General features: G+C 49.7%; 1 pseudogene and 1 gene segment (V, D, J or C); both read left to right on the top strand.

Annotated features, from left to right (window-relative positions):
- The first annotated feature begins 6,233 nt into the window (after positions 1–6,233).
- Positions 6,234–6,937, top strand: LOC118992159 (immunoglobulin lambda variable 7-46-like). The segment is given in 2 exon segments: positions 6,234–6,304; positions 6,388–6,937. Coding segments are annotated over 2 exon segments (384 nt in total).
- A 4,163-nt stretch (positions 6,938–11,100) lies between these two features.
- On the top strand, positions 11,101–14,543 carry LOC118992162 (probable non-functional immunoglobulin lambda variable 11-55; annotated as a pseudogene).
- Positions 14,544–14,984: the final 441 nt, after the last annotated feature.

The raw sequence follows: 14,984 nt of genomic DNA, 5'->3' as shown, positions 1-14,984 counted from the left end.
CAGGGTCCTCCAGGGCAGCCCCTGGGGAGTGGATGGGCCTCCTCCCCCTGCTGCCCTCACAGCACCTCACTGCAGCCCGTTCCTAGACAGCAGGTCTCCAGCAGAACAGGAAGTCAGCTCCCCATCAGCTGGGGACACAGAGTGACTTTGCACTGAAGCTTAGATGCTGAAATGGGGGTACCATCTGTGGTCATTTCAGACCCAGACTCTGAGAGGGTGTCCTGAGTCTCTGTCATTGACCACTGACCTCTTTCCTGGGTGTTCCAGAGCTGCGACCCTCTCGTTGACCTTCACTGTGATCCCCTGTCCCTGTAGGTCCCAGGGAGAGGCCTCTGTCCCTGCTGCACTGGCCCCATATCTCGTTGGACTGCGGCCGACCTTTGGGGCTGGGAATGACCCCATGCCTGTTCCCATCAGTGCTATGATCCAACCATGAATTCCTTCTTGTATAATTGCATTTTTTTATACTTGCCATTTGATGCTGAATGACAATGCAGGTGAGGCCACATTGGCCAGTTCCCGATCTGTGTGGGACTGTCCCCCTCCCGCCTCAGTAGCTGAGAGCTGAGTGTGGGCTCAGTCCTGTGTGTGAGGAGGGAGTGTGAGTGACTGCACTGCAAATGTGCCTGCAGTTTACACTCTTTGTGTTTTCATAAGAAATTTATTTATACTTTGTTCGAAGGCTTCTTGTGAATCTATTGAGGTTTTCTGACTTTACTCTTTGGTCTGTTAATATGATGTGCTCTGTGAAAGGGTCGATCAACTGAAATGTAACTTGGACATTGGAGTCAATCAAATGTGATAATGGTGTGTCCACTTGCTGGCCTGATGTTGGACCTGCATTAATATTTATTGTAGAATGTTTGGGTCAATATGTCACTTTATTGTCTGTAATTTACTGTTTTCTGCACTTTTTCTGTCTGGTGCAGGTATCTCCGTTACATCTGCTTTCTCAGAGTCAGGAAAGCTTCCACTTTTTCAAGGTTTGGAAAAATTTGTATGTAACAAACACTTTTGAAAGATCCAGTTCTAAGGTATTTTGTGTTGGTTGCAAAAGTAACTATATCTTATCATTTTTTTGTGCAGAACACTTCCATTATAATACATTCTGTATTTTCTAAGGAAAGTATACTTTTTACTCAGTTGTTGAAACCTATTTGTATCTTCATAGGAAAATATATATTGTATCTTTTAAATATATTTTTCATTTTCATGTTATTCTCATTCAATTTAAATGTTCTACATTATCAATTTCTACTAAAAAGTGAGCAGCTGTTCTAATCTGCCATTTGAACGTGAGTTCCATGTGCCGTTTAGAGCTGCTGCTGGTGATGTCTCCTTCATCTACACTTGAGTTTATCATGATGGGAAGATTGTTTCTTATGTGTCTTTTTCATTTTCTTTGTACATGGGAGAATTTCAATTTCTCACTCTTGATTCCTGTTCTCTTGAACATATGGTAAACAGTCTGCCAATATTTTAACAAATAAGTATGAAACAAATTTAAAACTCCACAAACTAATGGAATCTCACTGTAGCCCAAATCTGAGAGCTTTTTCTTCACTCACTCTCATGTTAACCTGAAAGTCAATGACACTCAGACGACCCCCCTATAGTGAAGTCTTATGGTTCAGGGATTTTACTTGGGCCCCAAAGAGGACCCCTGTCCCCTCCAGGGCCACAGTTGAGACAGCATCAGGGCCAGCCTGGACAACACCACTCTGGGAGATAAAATATAACACTAACAGTGACCCTCAGAGATGGAAACCGAGAGGGAAAATATGAAGAAACTGCCTCTGTGTGGACAGAAACGTAAAGACCTTGTCATCCATCAGTCCCCAGAGCCCCAAAAGCTGCAAAGACCACAGTGGGTACCGTGAGGTTTATCCTTATTTGGTGCTCGCCCACACAGAAGGGCTGACAGAATTCAAGGAAGAGTGGGTCTTTGGGAGATGGAACTCGATGTCCTGGACCTTCTCAGAGTGATCTTGTTGTCACCACCTCCCCTGGCCCTGCTTGTCCTTTTCCTGTGTCTGGGTTGCAGCTTGCAACAGGGCCCTGCCTGCTAAATGCAGAATCTTCTACTCTGAAGGCCCTGTTCTAGTAGCCGGTGGTTCCTTCCTCCTGAGCTAGTCTTCATCAATGAGAAAGGCCCATCTTGACATCTGCCTGGGGCCTGTGTGTTATCCACATACTGTTCACTGTACTGCAGCCCTGCATCACTGCAGCAGCATAACTACCTCCTGTGGGGCCAACCCCCTTCATAAAACCTGCACACAATACCAGTCCAGGATAAAGGACCTCGGAGACTGCAAGCTCTGTCTCCTTGGGCACCTCCAACACGGGATCGTCCTCCCTCAAGTGACCAAACTGCTTTGTATTCTCCTTGGAGGAGACAGTGTTTTGTTGAAACAGCAGTGAGAGGATTCATGATCTTTGTAAGCAGGGAGCACCTGCCTGAGATAAATGGGAAAGATCCCTCTGGGTGTCTGGAAGAGGGAGGGCTTCAGGGAACTGGGTTTCCTGGTTGTAAGTAACCATTACTGAAAGGCCTTTGGTTCCACAAGTGTGGGGACCGCAGCCCCGTTAGCACAGTGAAGCAGAGCTGCAAACGGGGCCCAGAAGGAAGGGGGACTCTCTGCACTGCACTGCGCAGACACGCAGCACGTCTGCAAAAGCAGCGCAATCTCGTACTTAGCTGGTTACTAAACTGACACAGGGAGGAAGAAAGTAGAGGAAATTTTTGTTTGAAATATAAGCAGCTTTTAGGATGCCTTAGACAAAATTTTGACAAGAATCATGTGACACAGATAAAGAGAACACTGCAAACCTAAGAATATGAAGTCAATTTCTAAAACAACGAGGCATTTTACATTCTTCACTCGTGAAGTTCGGAAAAGCCATTAATTTTCACTTTTTACTAAATTAAATCAGATCTCTATAAAAAACTGTACATGTATCCCAGGAATTAAAATGTTTGCTGCGTTGCTCTCCTTTGAACACATCACTGAACGTTTTCCTGGGAAACTACTTTTCTATGCCATTTCCTGGAGCAGCCCCTGTGAGCCCTTCAGACTGGATCAGCTGTCCATCATCTGGAACGTTGGACAGGAAGCTCACTGTGCATGTGCTGGGCCACATCTTCACCAGGGGTGAAACCAAATTCTCTGTATCCTGAGGGCACCTCTGCAATGGCAGCGATCAAGAGCTGAGCTGGAGGCCTTGGAAGCCTCCCAGGCCCTCCATGGGGCTCCTCCTACCCATTTTACTCTCAGCTCCCACATCAGCTAAGCCCTGAGTCTCCCCATACCTGTACCCTGGGACAGGAGGTTCACCTCCAGGGTGAACTGCAGTCAGAGGGCGCCCCACACTGCACATCCTGCCAGCCTGGAACTGGGGTGTGAACGTGACCAAAGCACCAGGCTCTGGTCCCCCTCAGCCTGCATTTGTGGTGGGTGTGTGTGGGCCTGGCCCACGAGAAGTCCTCACCCTCCACACAGAACACAGAGGGGACAGAGGGCTGCCCAGATAGAATCCGAGTGATGGTCTAGCCAGAACTGAACCCCCTGAGCCTCTCTGGGTCATCTTTGAGTCCCTTGGGAAAGGATCAGAGGCACCCTGGCTGACAACCATTGCAAAGCATAAGGACACTGTCATTGAGTGATTTCCTGAGGCCGGTGCTTCCACACTGGAGACAAAGCAAGTGAACATGTTGTTTCTGGAGCATCTGCAACCCAGTGAGCTGAGGAGACGCTCCTCTAGAGTGTGGCTGCCGGGTCACCAGGGTCCCAAGTTCAGTTTTGCTCCATCACCAGGAAGTGAGATCCCTGCTTCAGTTCCCCACCTGTGCTTGCTCCTAGAAAAAAGTTCCCCAAGGGTCCCACTGGGCTACTGACTGCTCACCCAGCTCCTATGCCACACCCAGCTCCACCTCCGCTGTCCACACACTGATACACTGACACACCCACCCCCAGCCCTGGAGCCGGGGGAAGCCTGGATGCAGCTGGGGCCTCAGCTTTGAGGAGGCAGACCTGGTGTCAGGCTCCTCCTTCTCACAAGTGAGGGGACGATAAACCAGTTATATCTTCTCAAGACGCCTTCGTCTCCCAGTCTGTGACTGGGACCCTTCTGGCATCTACCTCCTCCTGTGTCCTCAGGTGTGTGGCGCTATGAACACCTGAGGTGTCTGTCACCTCGGGGCTCGATCCACGGGACTCAGGCACAGACTTGGCAATAGGAGGGACACACAGAGGGACACACAGGCAGCTGGAGGAACACAGAACTCAATGCAAATAGACTGGGTCTGCTCTGGATCAAGGGGAACTCACTGCTCCTCCTGCCTGCGTCCCAGGCCCCAGGAAGGTTGAAGAGACCTGGAATTGCAACCTCGTCCCTCAGGTGGGCAACCTTCCAGGGCTCCCAGTGTGGACAGACTGAGGGCCAAGTGCCTCATGGGGCCTTTGTGTTGAGAGCCTCGGGATGGCTTCCAGTGTTCCCCCCTCCTGTTCTCCCATCCCTAGTGTCCCCTCTTCTTTGAGACGAGATGGGCTTTGGGACTCTTTTCTAACAACAGATTAGGACAAAGTGATAAAGGGTCATTCAGTGTAGTTATGGGAAGCCTGACTTCCACAGGTCCACTCTCTCCTGTGCTCATTCCCTGTCTCCCTCTGTCTCTCCTCGTACATGTCCATCTCTGCATTCTCTGTTTATCTCATGGTTCTGTTAGCATCAGTAACAGATGTTAATAAGGGAAGGGAGCTAATGGAATCAGACATTGCTGAACCTAATGGGCTGTGGAGAGCAATCAGACACTGGGCCTGCTTTGTTAGAAAGCTACAGCTTCACTCCCTCCCAGATGACTTCTAAATCCCCAAATGGGCAGGAGGGATTGCTCCTGGTCATCACCCAGGGAGGAATGAAACACCTGAAGAAATTCCTCTGCTGGGCACATGCCCGGTAGAGGCCAAGATGGCATGGGGTGGGGTTCCCTCTCATGTTGCGGCAGGTGCAGTAGGAACTAAGATGGAGGAGTGTCCAGTTGGGAAAAGGATTGGATAGGATATGGAATACAGACCCCCCGGAGATCCAGGGAATAGATTGGTTAGGGGGAGGATCTGTGTCAGCCCAGGAAAGACTGGGGAGTTGATTGGTTAGTTTGAAAAGGTGCCCAAGCCCAAGATAATAGACTGTATTTTGCCATGTATAATGCACACTTTTTTGCCCAGTTTTTGAGGGAAAAATAAGGATGCACATTATACATGGGTATGATGATAACATACCATAGGTATAATATTTGGCACAATAATCCTATCCATAATGCACACAGAAATGTGGGTGCGCTTACACATGGCAAATATGGTAATTCCCATTTAACAAAGAAACTTTCTCTCTCTATCTATCTCTGTCTCTCTCCCAGTAACATGTTCTCACTCATTTTCACAGCAGCCATGTGGCCCCAGAAGCACTTGCCTGTTGAGTATCGACTTCAGAGCGACGGGCTGAGGGATCCGCTCTCCGTTACACCATGACCCAGAGGTGGAAATCATGGGACATGGATTTTAAGCAACAATCATAAAATTACCTTGACAAAAATTATGGTCTCTGTTAAAAAAGTGAAAAGTGAGTTAACCGCAGAAATAAAATATACATTATAAATTCAAATGGAAGAAATTTACTGGAATAAAAATGACCTTAGATGACTAAAAACCCCACTAGATGGGCTGAAGAACAGACTAAGAGTTACATTAAATTCCAGGAACTGAGGAGAAAAACAACTAACAATATTTACAAAGACCGAAGAGCAATGAGCCTGAAGATACCTGGACATTTTCAAAGACTGCAACATATTTGGAAGAAATGAGACATTTGCTCTAAATAATTCACACTATTGCTACTACTCTTTAAGGCTGTCACCAGGGGGAGCTGTGGATCCATTGGAGGTGATCAGGGCCTGCAGTAAATTCAGATTTAATGAGCCTGAAGGCAAGAAGCTCACTGGCTTGAGGTCTATTGTACAGCAGGTGCTTCCTCCCAGGGCACAAACTCAGAACCCACAGGCAGGCCAGCTGTTCTCCCAATGACTGACCTTGGGCTGAGGATGCACGGAAGTGAGGGTGGGGGAAATAAAGAACTGAGATTTGCATGAAGCATGACCCAAACAAAAACCCTCCCTCTAGTGAGATGAGGGACATAAAGGAGCCAACAGAGTGTCCAATGTCAGCTGTGTGGCCAGAGTGTCCTGGAAACATTTGCACCATGACTGGGACTCCCCTCCTGCTCCTCCTACTCCTCACTATCTGCCCAGGTTCATGGACATTTTGGAGACCAGATTTGGAAAGGACCTCCTGCCTTCTTTCCTCATTTCTAAAGTGTCTGTTTTCATTTCAGGATCCAGCTCTCAGGCTGTGGCGACTCAAGAGCTGTCACTGTCCGTGTCTCTAGGAGGGACGGTCACGCTCACCTGTGGCCTTAGCTCTGGGTCAGTGTCTAATAGTAACTACCCTAAGTGGTTCCAGCAGATCCCAGGCCAGGCTCCCCGCACGCTCATCTACAACACAAACAGCCGCCACTCTGGGGTCCCTGAGCGCTTCACTGGATCCATCTCTGGGAACAAAGCCGTCCTCACCATCACGGGGGCCCAGCCTGAGGAGGAGGCCCACTATTACTGTTCTAAAGAATACGGCAGTGGGAGCAGCTACAGTTGCTCACAGTGGCTCAGATGACGAGGAAGTGAGACAGAAACCCCTGGGCCCAGCAGTTATGGCTCTGAGTCTCACTGAAGCTTCTGTGGAGGCCTCTGTAACGTGGGCTCCTCTGCATCAGAATGTCTGTGGAAGGGGAAGGAACAGCACAGTCATGAGTGACAACACAGGCCGTCCCCGGGTAACTCACATTGGAGGGGTGACAAATCCCGACTGAGCATCTCCACAGTGTTGGAGTAAATATTAACAAAATTAATAGTTTTAAGAAAAAAATCAGTTTTTTTCCACTGCTGTGTCTTGTTTTTTATTCACACAAAACCCACCTCTTCTGACATTTCTGGTCATAAAATGTGGAGGGATTTTTCTTCGCAATAACAATTCTCTGTGACACCAGCTGGATGTCCCACCACTCAACTCAGCTCTCACACGACTGCCTGGAGATGCTGTCAGTTCCACAGAGACGGCTTTCTCCCACGGGAATACCCGCACTTCAGGTGACGATCACAAACATGATGTCCACAGGTTTCGCTCCTGGCCTTGGCTATAACTCCAAGGCTCTCAGGCCCCTCCCGTGGTTTCAATTAGTTTGCTACCTCCACCTGAGCCCTAATCCCTCCTCAAGGAAATGGGGGCATATCTCTAAATTTCAGGCTTCGAATGGTGCCTCTGTCTGTGAGTGAGCAGTTCCCACCCAGAGTCACCTCTTTAGAACAAAAGGAACACCTGTAACCCAGGAAATTTCAAGGTCATGGGGCTGAGACCAATATATATTTTCTCTATTATCTCACAATACTGTGTCTGCAAGTACAAGTGACAATCCAGAGAGTCACATGAACCCACAAATTAATGTCATAGTGAGAACTTTGTCTTAGCTCTTCAACATGCCCACGGCCCCAGGCCCTTCAGCCTGACCTTGAACACTGGGCCCTTGGACACCCTGCATGACTGGTGACCTCATGACTGTCAGTGGGTTCTCCTGAGCCCACAGGCACCGACTGTCCCCCTGTCCTCTCACACTTCCCTGGGCTCTCCAGCCATCCAGGCTGTGAGCTGGGCTGCAGGACATCAGGAGCAGGGAGTCCCCAGTGTGTGCCTGTGTTTCCTCCCCCCTGAGGCTGTTGATGAGCCCAGACCCCAGGTGAGCCTCTCCCGCACAGGAAGCAGCAGACACATTGGGGGTGACCATGGCAATGTTCCCGAGGGCTCCCAGGTAGGGAGCATTTGTGACCTAGAATAGCTGGGAGACACCATCCCGGGGTTTGAATTTCATGCTCTGAATTCAGGGTTGTCACCAGAACCTCTTGACTGCCTTTAAGATCCAGTCCCCGGGAGAGGCTGAAGATCATTGTTCCAGAGCTGAACACAAGCCAAAGCCACGCAGATCTCCTGCTCCATGGGGACAAGTGATGAATCTGCCCTCCCTGCCCCTGCCTGGCTCATCAGTCCCCTGTCCTTCCCTGTAACCAACATCCACTCAGGAGTTTGCTTTGTCTGTTACTCACTCTATTAATACCAAAGGGTTTCATTCTCTCTAATCTGTTCATCTTTGTGGTGTCAGTGAAATATCTGCTTGAAATACAGTTCTTTCAAATCAAACACAATTGCCTTGTTTCCAGAGTAAAACATTCCCACAATGCTGAGCAGGGGTAGGAAGGGCCTGTGTACAGCAGGTGTGATCCCAGAGACCCCAGTGGCCCATCATGTTGCTTGTGGAAATTGTGTCCTTTCACGGGACCCCGAGGAAAGCACTTCTCTGACTCACTCATGGGAGACTGTGCGGGGGGCAAGATTGATTCGGGTGGAAATAGAAGGCTGGTGCTGTGTCACATGTCAGTCTGTCCTGCCATGGAAAACGGCCAGCTGTGGCTTCAGCAAGACCAGAACAAAGGCCAGTGTCCAGGGTTTCTGTTTTGTGTGGTAGCTCAGTCCTTTGGATCCCATGGGGCCTGCTGTGGGCCCTGACTGGCTGCTAGACCCAAATGTTGCCATGGAGAGAAGACGTGAATGAACCAGTCAAGAGAGAGAGAGAGAGAGAGAGGACTCTGTGTGCCCTGCATTATGTTATCTCAGGCTTAGGAAGGACTCTGCCATTTTTACACAGAAGCAATGAACTTCCCACGCCACCATGGGCTTGTTATGGGCCAGCCTTCTAGACAATCTTATCTCCTTTGAATGGACCACAGCGCACACAGGTTTTTGTGAGAGTCCTGACTTCCATTGCTTTCATGCGCGAGGGTTTGAGGGCATCTGATGCGCGCACAGGAGCAGACACACATGTTGACAGACTGTGTGCTTTCACAGGCAGCCAGGGGGTGGGCTGCAGTCCCGGAGGAGGGCAGACAGGCAGGAGGGGTCCTGTGGAGGATGTGCTGGAGATGGTGGAGACCGCGAGTTTTATGAAGTATTCTCTACAATTTGTGTAACTTCAAAATTCTCTCCATCACATGTATTTTTAAATTCTCTGCCTCTCTGTGATGATACATTTAGGTCCAGTCATTAAGAGAAACTCAAAATGACCAAAAGTTGTGTTTTCACTATAATCTCAAGTTTAAGCTTTTTCCCCCCAACAAAGAAAGAAGAATTTGACTTGGATGGAGACCACAGGAAAAGTTGTCCGTGGTTCTCCAGCTATAAAAATGTCAGGGAAGCTTGGTGTCTGAGAGCAAGGGGAGGGTCGGCCATCAGGTCATGAAGCCTCTTTAGGGAATCCGAGGAGCTGGGGTTCTGTGTAACCAGCACTGAGGAGCCCCTGAAGGTTTTCAGCTGGGGTGGCCGAGTCTGAGCTGCATGGGAAAGACTCCTTGAGGGCCTTGAGGACACAGTGCCTGAGGTGAGCAAGTGATCCTGGTCAGAGTCATTGACTAGGGGCCCCGGTGAGTCTAGACAAGTGGGGACCATGGGACCGTGGGCACAGGTACAGCAGAGTGGATCCAGGCACAGAGCGACATGCTGGTCTCTGCCTCTAACTGCCCAGACAGCTTGTCTGCAAACACATCTCACCCAACTGTTATCTTGTTACTAAAGTGAGACAATGAGGAACACAATCCAGGCAGGGAAAGCCTTATTTAAAATAGAAATGAATTTGGGACATCTGTGACAGGATTCTGACAGGAAACGTGTGACACAGAGAAGAGGAACCATGCAAATGTAAGACTGCAAGTCAATTTCTGAAATGAAGAAGCAGTCTGCATTCTCCACTGGTACTTGTGAAACCAAGCAAAGCCATTATTATCATGATTTTCTTTACCAATTAATACTAAATTAAATCAGATCTATATAAAAACTGTAAATGCCTTGTCTGGTATAGCTCAGGGGATTGAGCACAAGCTGTAACAAAGGGTCGCTGGTTCAATTCTCAGTCAGGGCACATGCCTGCTGTGCAGGCCAGGTCCCCAGTGGAGGCCATGTGAGAGGCAACCACACATTGATGTTTCTCTTCCTCTCTTTCTCCCTCTCTTCCCTTCTCTCTAAATAAATACATGAAATCCTTTAAAAATTATTTTAAAAACTTGTAAATGCACTCCATGAATTAAAATGTTTGTTGCATTACTCTCCTCTGAATACACCTCTGAGCATTTTCCTGGAAAACCCCCTTTCTATTTCATTTCCCTGAGCAACCCCTGTGAGACCTTCAAACCAGATCAGCTATCCGTCCTCTGTAAGGTTATACAGGAAGTTCACTGTGCATGTGCTTTGCCGCATCTTCACCAGGGGTGAAACCAAATTAAGTTGTCATATGAGTGCGTGTTTGCCCCTCCCAAGGTGGGAACCCCTGGGAGTGAGATGCACCAGTAACCAGTACAGCGTATCAGAGTCACAGTGTCTGGGAACCCGACCCGGGATGTGTGAACAGAGCCAGTGACCTGATGAGCTGCACAAACCAGCTGGGCTCTCAGGGTTTTGGTCCAGGTTACAAGTGGGCCCTGTGACCAACAGGAGGTGCTGTGGGACTGCGCTGTGGTCCCTGAACAGCTGCTCAGAGAAGACACATCACCCAAAGGAGCCTGAGCCTGGGCCTGGGGGCTGGGCCCTGTGCTCCTTCACGGAGACTCAGCAGAGGTGTCTCCTCTCAGACTGGCATATTCTCTTGAACAATAACCTTTGCGTGTCTTCAGCAGGTGCTTCCTCCCAGGGCTCTCCCAAAGGGTGAAGCCATCCTCATCATCCTCAGTTGGGGTGTGAGCTTGCTCCAGCAACCAGGGCTCAGAGAGGGCTGGGCAGCCACTGAACGCTTCCCCAGCCCTACCCACAGGGGAAACCAGCACATCAGAAGGGCTCCCTGGAAAATGGCCCCAGAACTTGTCAGTGCCCTGGGGAACAAGCTCTGGGAGGGGACACTTTTGCATGAGCAGCCCCTGGTCTGTGAGCAGGGAGGGGATAAGGGAGGCCTGGGCAGCCCAGCCCTAGCTCTGTGGCCTGAGAACGGTCTGTGTGCTCACCATGGCCTGGGCCCCTCTGCTCCTCATGCTGCTCTGTCACCGCACAGGTAGGGACGGGCCTCAGAGACCAACCCAGAAAGGCTGCACCCTGACCTTTTGTTCCCTGACCTTGTGTCTGTGTTTGCAGGTTCCCTCTCTCAGCCTGTACTGACTCAGCCACCCTCCCTCTCTGCATCTCTGGGAGCCACAGCCAGACTCACCTGCACCCTGAGTAGAAACCTCAGTGTTGGTGACAAAAGCATTTACTGGTACCAGCAGAAGCCAGGGAGCACACCCGGTTTTTCCTGTACTACTACTCAGACTCGGACAAGCAGCTGGGACCTGGGGTCCCCAGTCCAGTTTCCAGATCCAAAGACACCTCAACCAACGCTGCACATTTGGTTATCTCGAGGCTGCAGCCTGAGGACCAGGCTGACTATTACTGTGCTGTGTACCATGGCAGTGGGAGCAGCTACAGTTACTCACAGTGGCTCAAATGACCAAGAAGTAAGACAGAAACCCCTGGGCCCAAGGATCTTCCATGTCTCTCAGGATTTTTTATTGAGAAACTTCTGCGAAGTTGCCTGCAGGGGGCGCTCCTCACTAGGCCCTGTTCTTGAACAGGAAAGAGTGACTCAGTCAGGGAGCACAGGGCATTCCAGGGTCTCACACTAGGGAGGTGATGGAGCTCCACTGCCCAGACCCACAGGGTAGAAATGAGGGAAGAAATTAACCCTGTGTCTGCATGTATAAAATGCTTTCCCGTGGCTGGTGTGGTGCAGTTGGTTGGAGTGTTGTCTCATAAAGGGTTGGGGATTATGTTCCCATTCAGGGTACATGCCTAGGCCATTGGTTCATTCCCTGGTCAGTGCAGGTGCAGGAGGCAACGGGCCACTGTTTCTCTCTCCCATTGGTGGTTCTCTCTCTCTCTCCCTTGCTTCCTCTCCCTTGCAAGTCAATAAGCATGTCCTCAGGAGAGGATAAAAAAATGAAAGAAGACAGTCATGTTTACTCACAAAGCTTACACCTTAAAGTGTCAATATTGTGCTGCTAATGACATGTCCACAGTGATATGTCAACAGCACCCTGGGCAGAGACAAGGTTTCCTCTGTCCCTGGAGCAGCCAACATAGGTGAAGGGACCCAGGCCCTGCACACCGCCCCTCCCTCCTCTGCTGCAGCTTCCCTCACCCCTCCTCTCTCCCTCCGGCTCTGTGGGACTCAACTCCATGTCCACTTTAATTTTCGGGAAAAAAGACAAGTTCTTGCTGGAGTTTCATTCCCCAGGGCTCTGTCTCTAGGGAGGGTGGTTAACTTCATTAGACAGGCGTAAGTTCACTTCCTAAGCATTTCCTACTCTCAAGTCCAAGTGTGTCATCCACTCTCCACCACCCACAGCCAATCTCTGTAATATGGCATGTAATTACTGCTTCCTTTAAAAAGATGTGACCATCCACCTTTGAGTACTTGTGATAGGTGACTCAAAATTTGGAACATTTCAGTTTAAGGTAAATAGTTGTAAGCCTAGTAAGTAATGCATACGTTAAAGCTTTTGTTTCAGAAACTACAGAGAAGGCCCAGCCTGGCTCCTGGGAGAAACTGCTGACCTCCTGGGACACTGCTGCAGACCACCACCTGGGGACATGTGGAGGCATCCGGACCATTGTGTTCCAAGGAGAGACAGAGGACCACTAGTCCCAGGGATCAGCTAACTGCCCAGGACAAGAGTGTTGCACTTTCTCTCACCTAATTCTCCTTGAATTTCAACCCCCCCTCCACACCTTGTTAATTTCCTGTTATAAAAACATTGGCCTGGACGGAAAATGTGACAAGGTTCTTTTAGGGTGCAAACCCGCCCTCTCTTCAGATCACTGGGCGTCTGAATAAAGCCCCATAGAAATTCAATCTCTGTCCCTGCTCCCTGGGTTTGGCAGTGACAGTCAGCAGGTGGTCTGGTGTCTTTTCTGTGTTCACCTGCACAGAGAAACCATTGGCAAAATTATTGCTCATTCCTGAAACACAGCAAGTACCTGCACAGCGTCAGTCTCCATGTCACAGACACAGGCACCGTGGGCTGCACAGTTGAGAACATGAGGATGTTCCTTTCCTCCTCCTGAGACTACGTGTCTCCTAGGAACGTCTGACCTGCCTCAGTGGGTGATTGTGATGATAGGGCACAGGACCGGGTTCTATAAGGCATCAGAGAGTTGCTCTCATAACAAGCACTGTCAGCCTGGGACCCTGCAGCAGTGGGCAGATTCAAGATGTTTGCTCAACTGCGAGGGTGTCTGTGGGGATTCACTGAATAAAAGGTGGTCTGGTCCGAGAGCCCCTGGCCAGCCTGGGAAGTGACAGATATGATGGGGTAACTTCATGAGGGACTGAAAGAACATGGCTAACTTTACCTTAAGAACTCTGTTACAATTTCTCTATTATATCAGAGTTTTAACCCATACGGTGGGGTCAGGCTATTACACCAAAAGTGCTCCTGTGTTGTCCCTGTTAGGGTGACCCTCCTGTGTTGGAAAGAGGGGAGTCAAGTAAGCAGAGAAAGGTGAGGTGTTGGAGTGGTTTAAAGAGACCAGCAGGGGTTGCTGTGCGACTGCGCCTGCTCTGCTCTTAAAGGTTCCACAGGGCTGCCTGGCTCTTTACTTCGTGGGAGGACTGGGCAGGTGTGTCCTCTGTGGGAGTGTCTGAGTTACCTGCACGTGGGCCTGTGTGTGGTTCCAGCAGATTCTTCCCCCAGACCCACCTGCAATAGAAACCAGCACAAGAGCCTGGCTGGGAGGGCAAGGGCCACAGACCTTGTCAGTGCCCCTGGGGGACAAGCTCTGGGTGGGGACACATTTACATAAGCAGCCCCTTGTCTGTGATCAGGGAGGGGATAAGAGAGGCCTGGGAAGTCCAGCCCCAGCTCTGTGGCCTGAGAAGAGCCTGTGCTCACCATGGCCTGGACCCCTCTGCTCCTCATGCTCCTCTCTCACTGCACAGGTAGGAATGGGCCTCAGAGACCAACCCAGAAAGAGTGCACCCTGACCCTTCTGTTCACTCCCATGTGTCTGTGTCTGCAGGTTCCCTCTCCCAGCCTGTGCTGACTCAGCCTCCCTCTGTGTCTGCATCTCCTGGAGCCACAGCCAGACTCACCCGCACCCTCAGCAGAGACCTCATTGTTAATAGTAAAAACATGTACTGGTATCAGCAGAAGCCAGGGAGCACTCCCCAGTTTTTCCTGTACTACTACTCAGACTCAGACAAGCAGCTGGGACCTGGGGTTCCCAGTCAGGTCTCTCAAAAACACCTCAACCAAAGCTGTGCTTTTGGTCATCTCAGGGCTGCAGCCGGAGGACAAGGCCAACTATCACTGTGTGATCAGACACAATGATTCTTCACGCAGTGACACACAGGGGGGGGGGGGAGTGGCATAAGACCCTGGGCCACACACAGGACAAGCTCTGACACACGTTTGAATCAGTTAATAACATTACTGATCACGACCAGAGAGCATAAGCCCTGGGGATTCTGGATTAAAATGGTATAAATTGTAATTCTTTCCATTTTCACACAGTACCATGCAGACTCTAATAGGTTACAACAAATAAACAAAAAATTTATATCAATACTAACAAACATTAAGACATTTCTCCTCAGAAAACTCTGTGGAACAGCCCTGGTTGTGTGGAAGGACACAGGTTCGATCCCCCTCAGGGCACACACTCAGAGGCAGCTTTGGCTTCCAGTTGGGGTGTGTGTGAGGAAACTCATCAATGTTTCCTCTCACGTCTATGTTTCCATCCCTCTCTCTCTCCCCCTTTTCCCTCTTTCTAAACCATAATAATGTCCTTGGGTGAAGGTTAAAAGAAAAAAAC

The sequence above is a fragment of the Sturnira hondurensis genome, unplaced genomic scaffold, assembly GCF_014824575.4.
Source record: "Sturnira hondurensis isolate 20B ecotype Veracruz unplaced genomic scaffold, ASM1482457v3 Scaffold0007908, whole genome shotgun sequence".
NCBI classification, from domain to species: domain Eukaryota; kingdom Metazoa; phylum Chordata; class Mammalia; order Chiroptera; family Phyllostomidae; genus Sturnira; species Sturnira hondurensis.
This window is presented reverse-complemented; position numbering and strand designations above follow the sequence as displayed.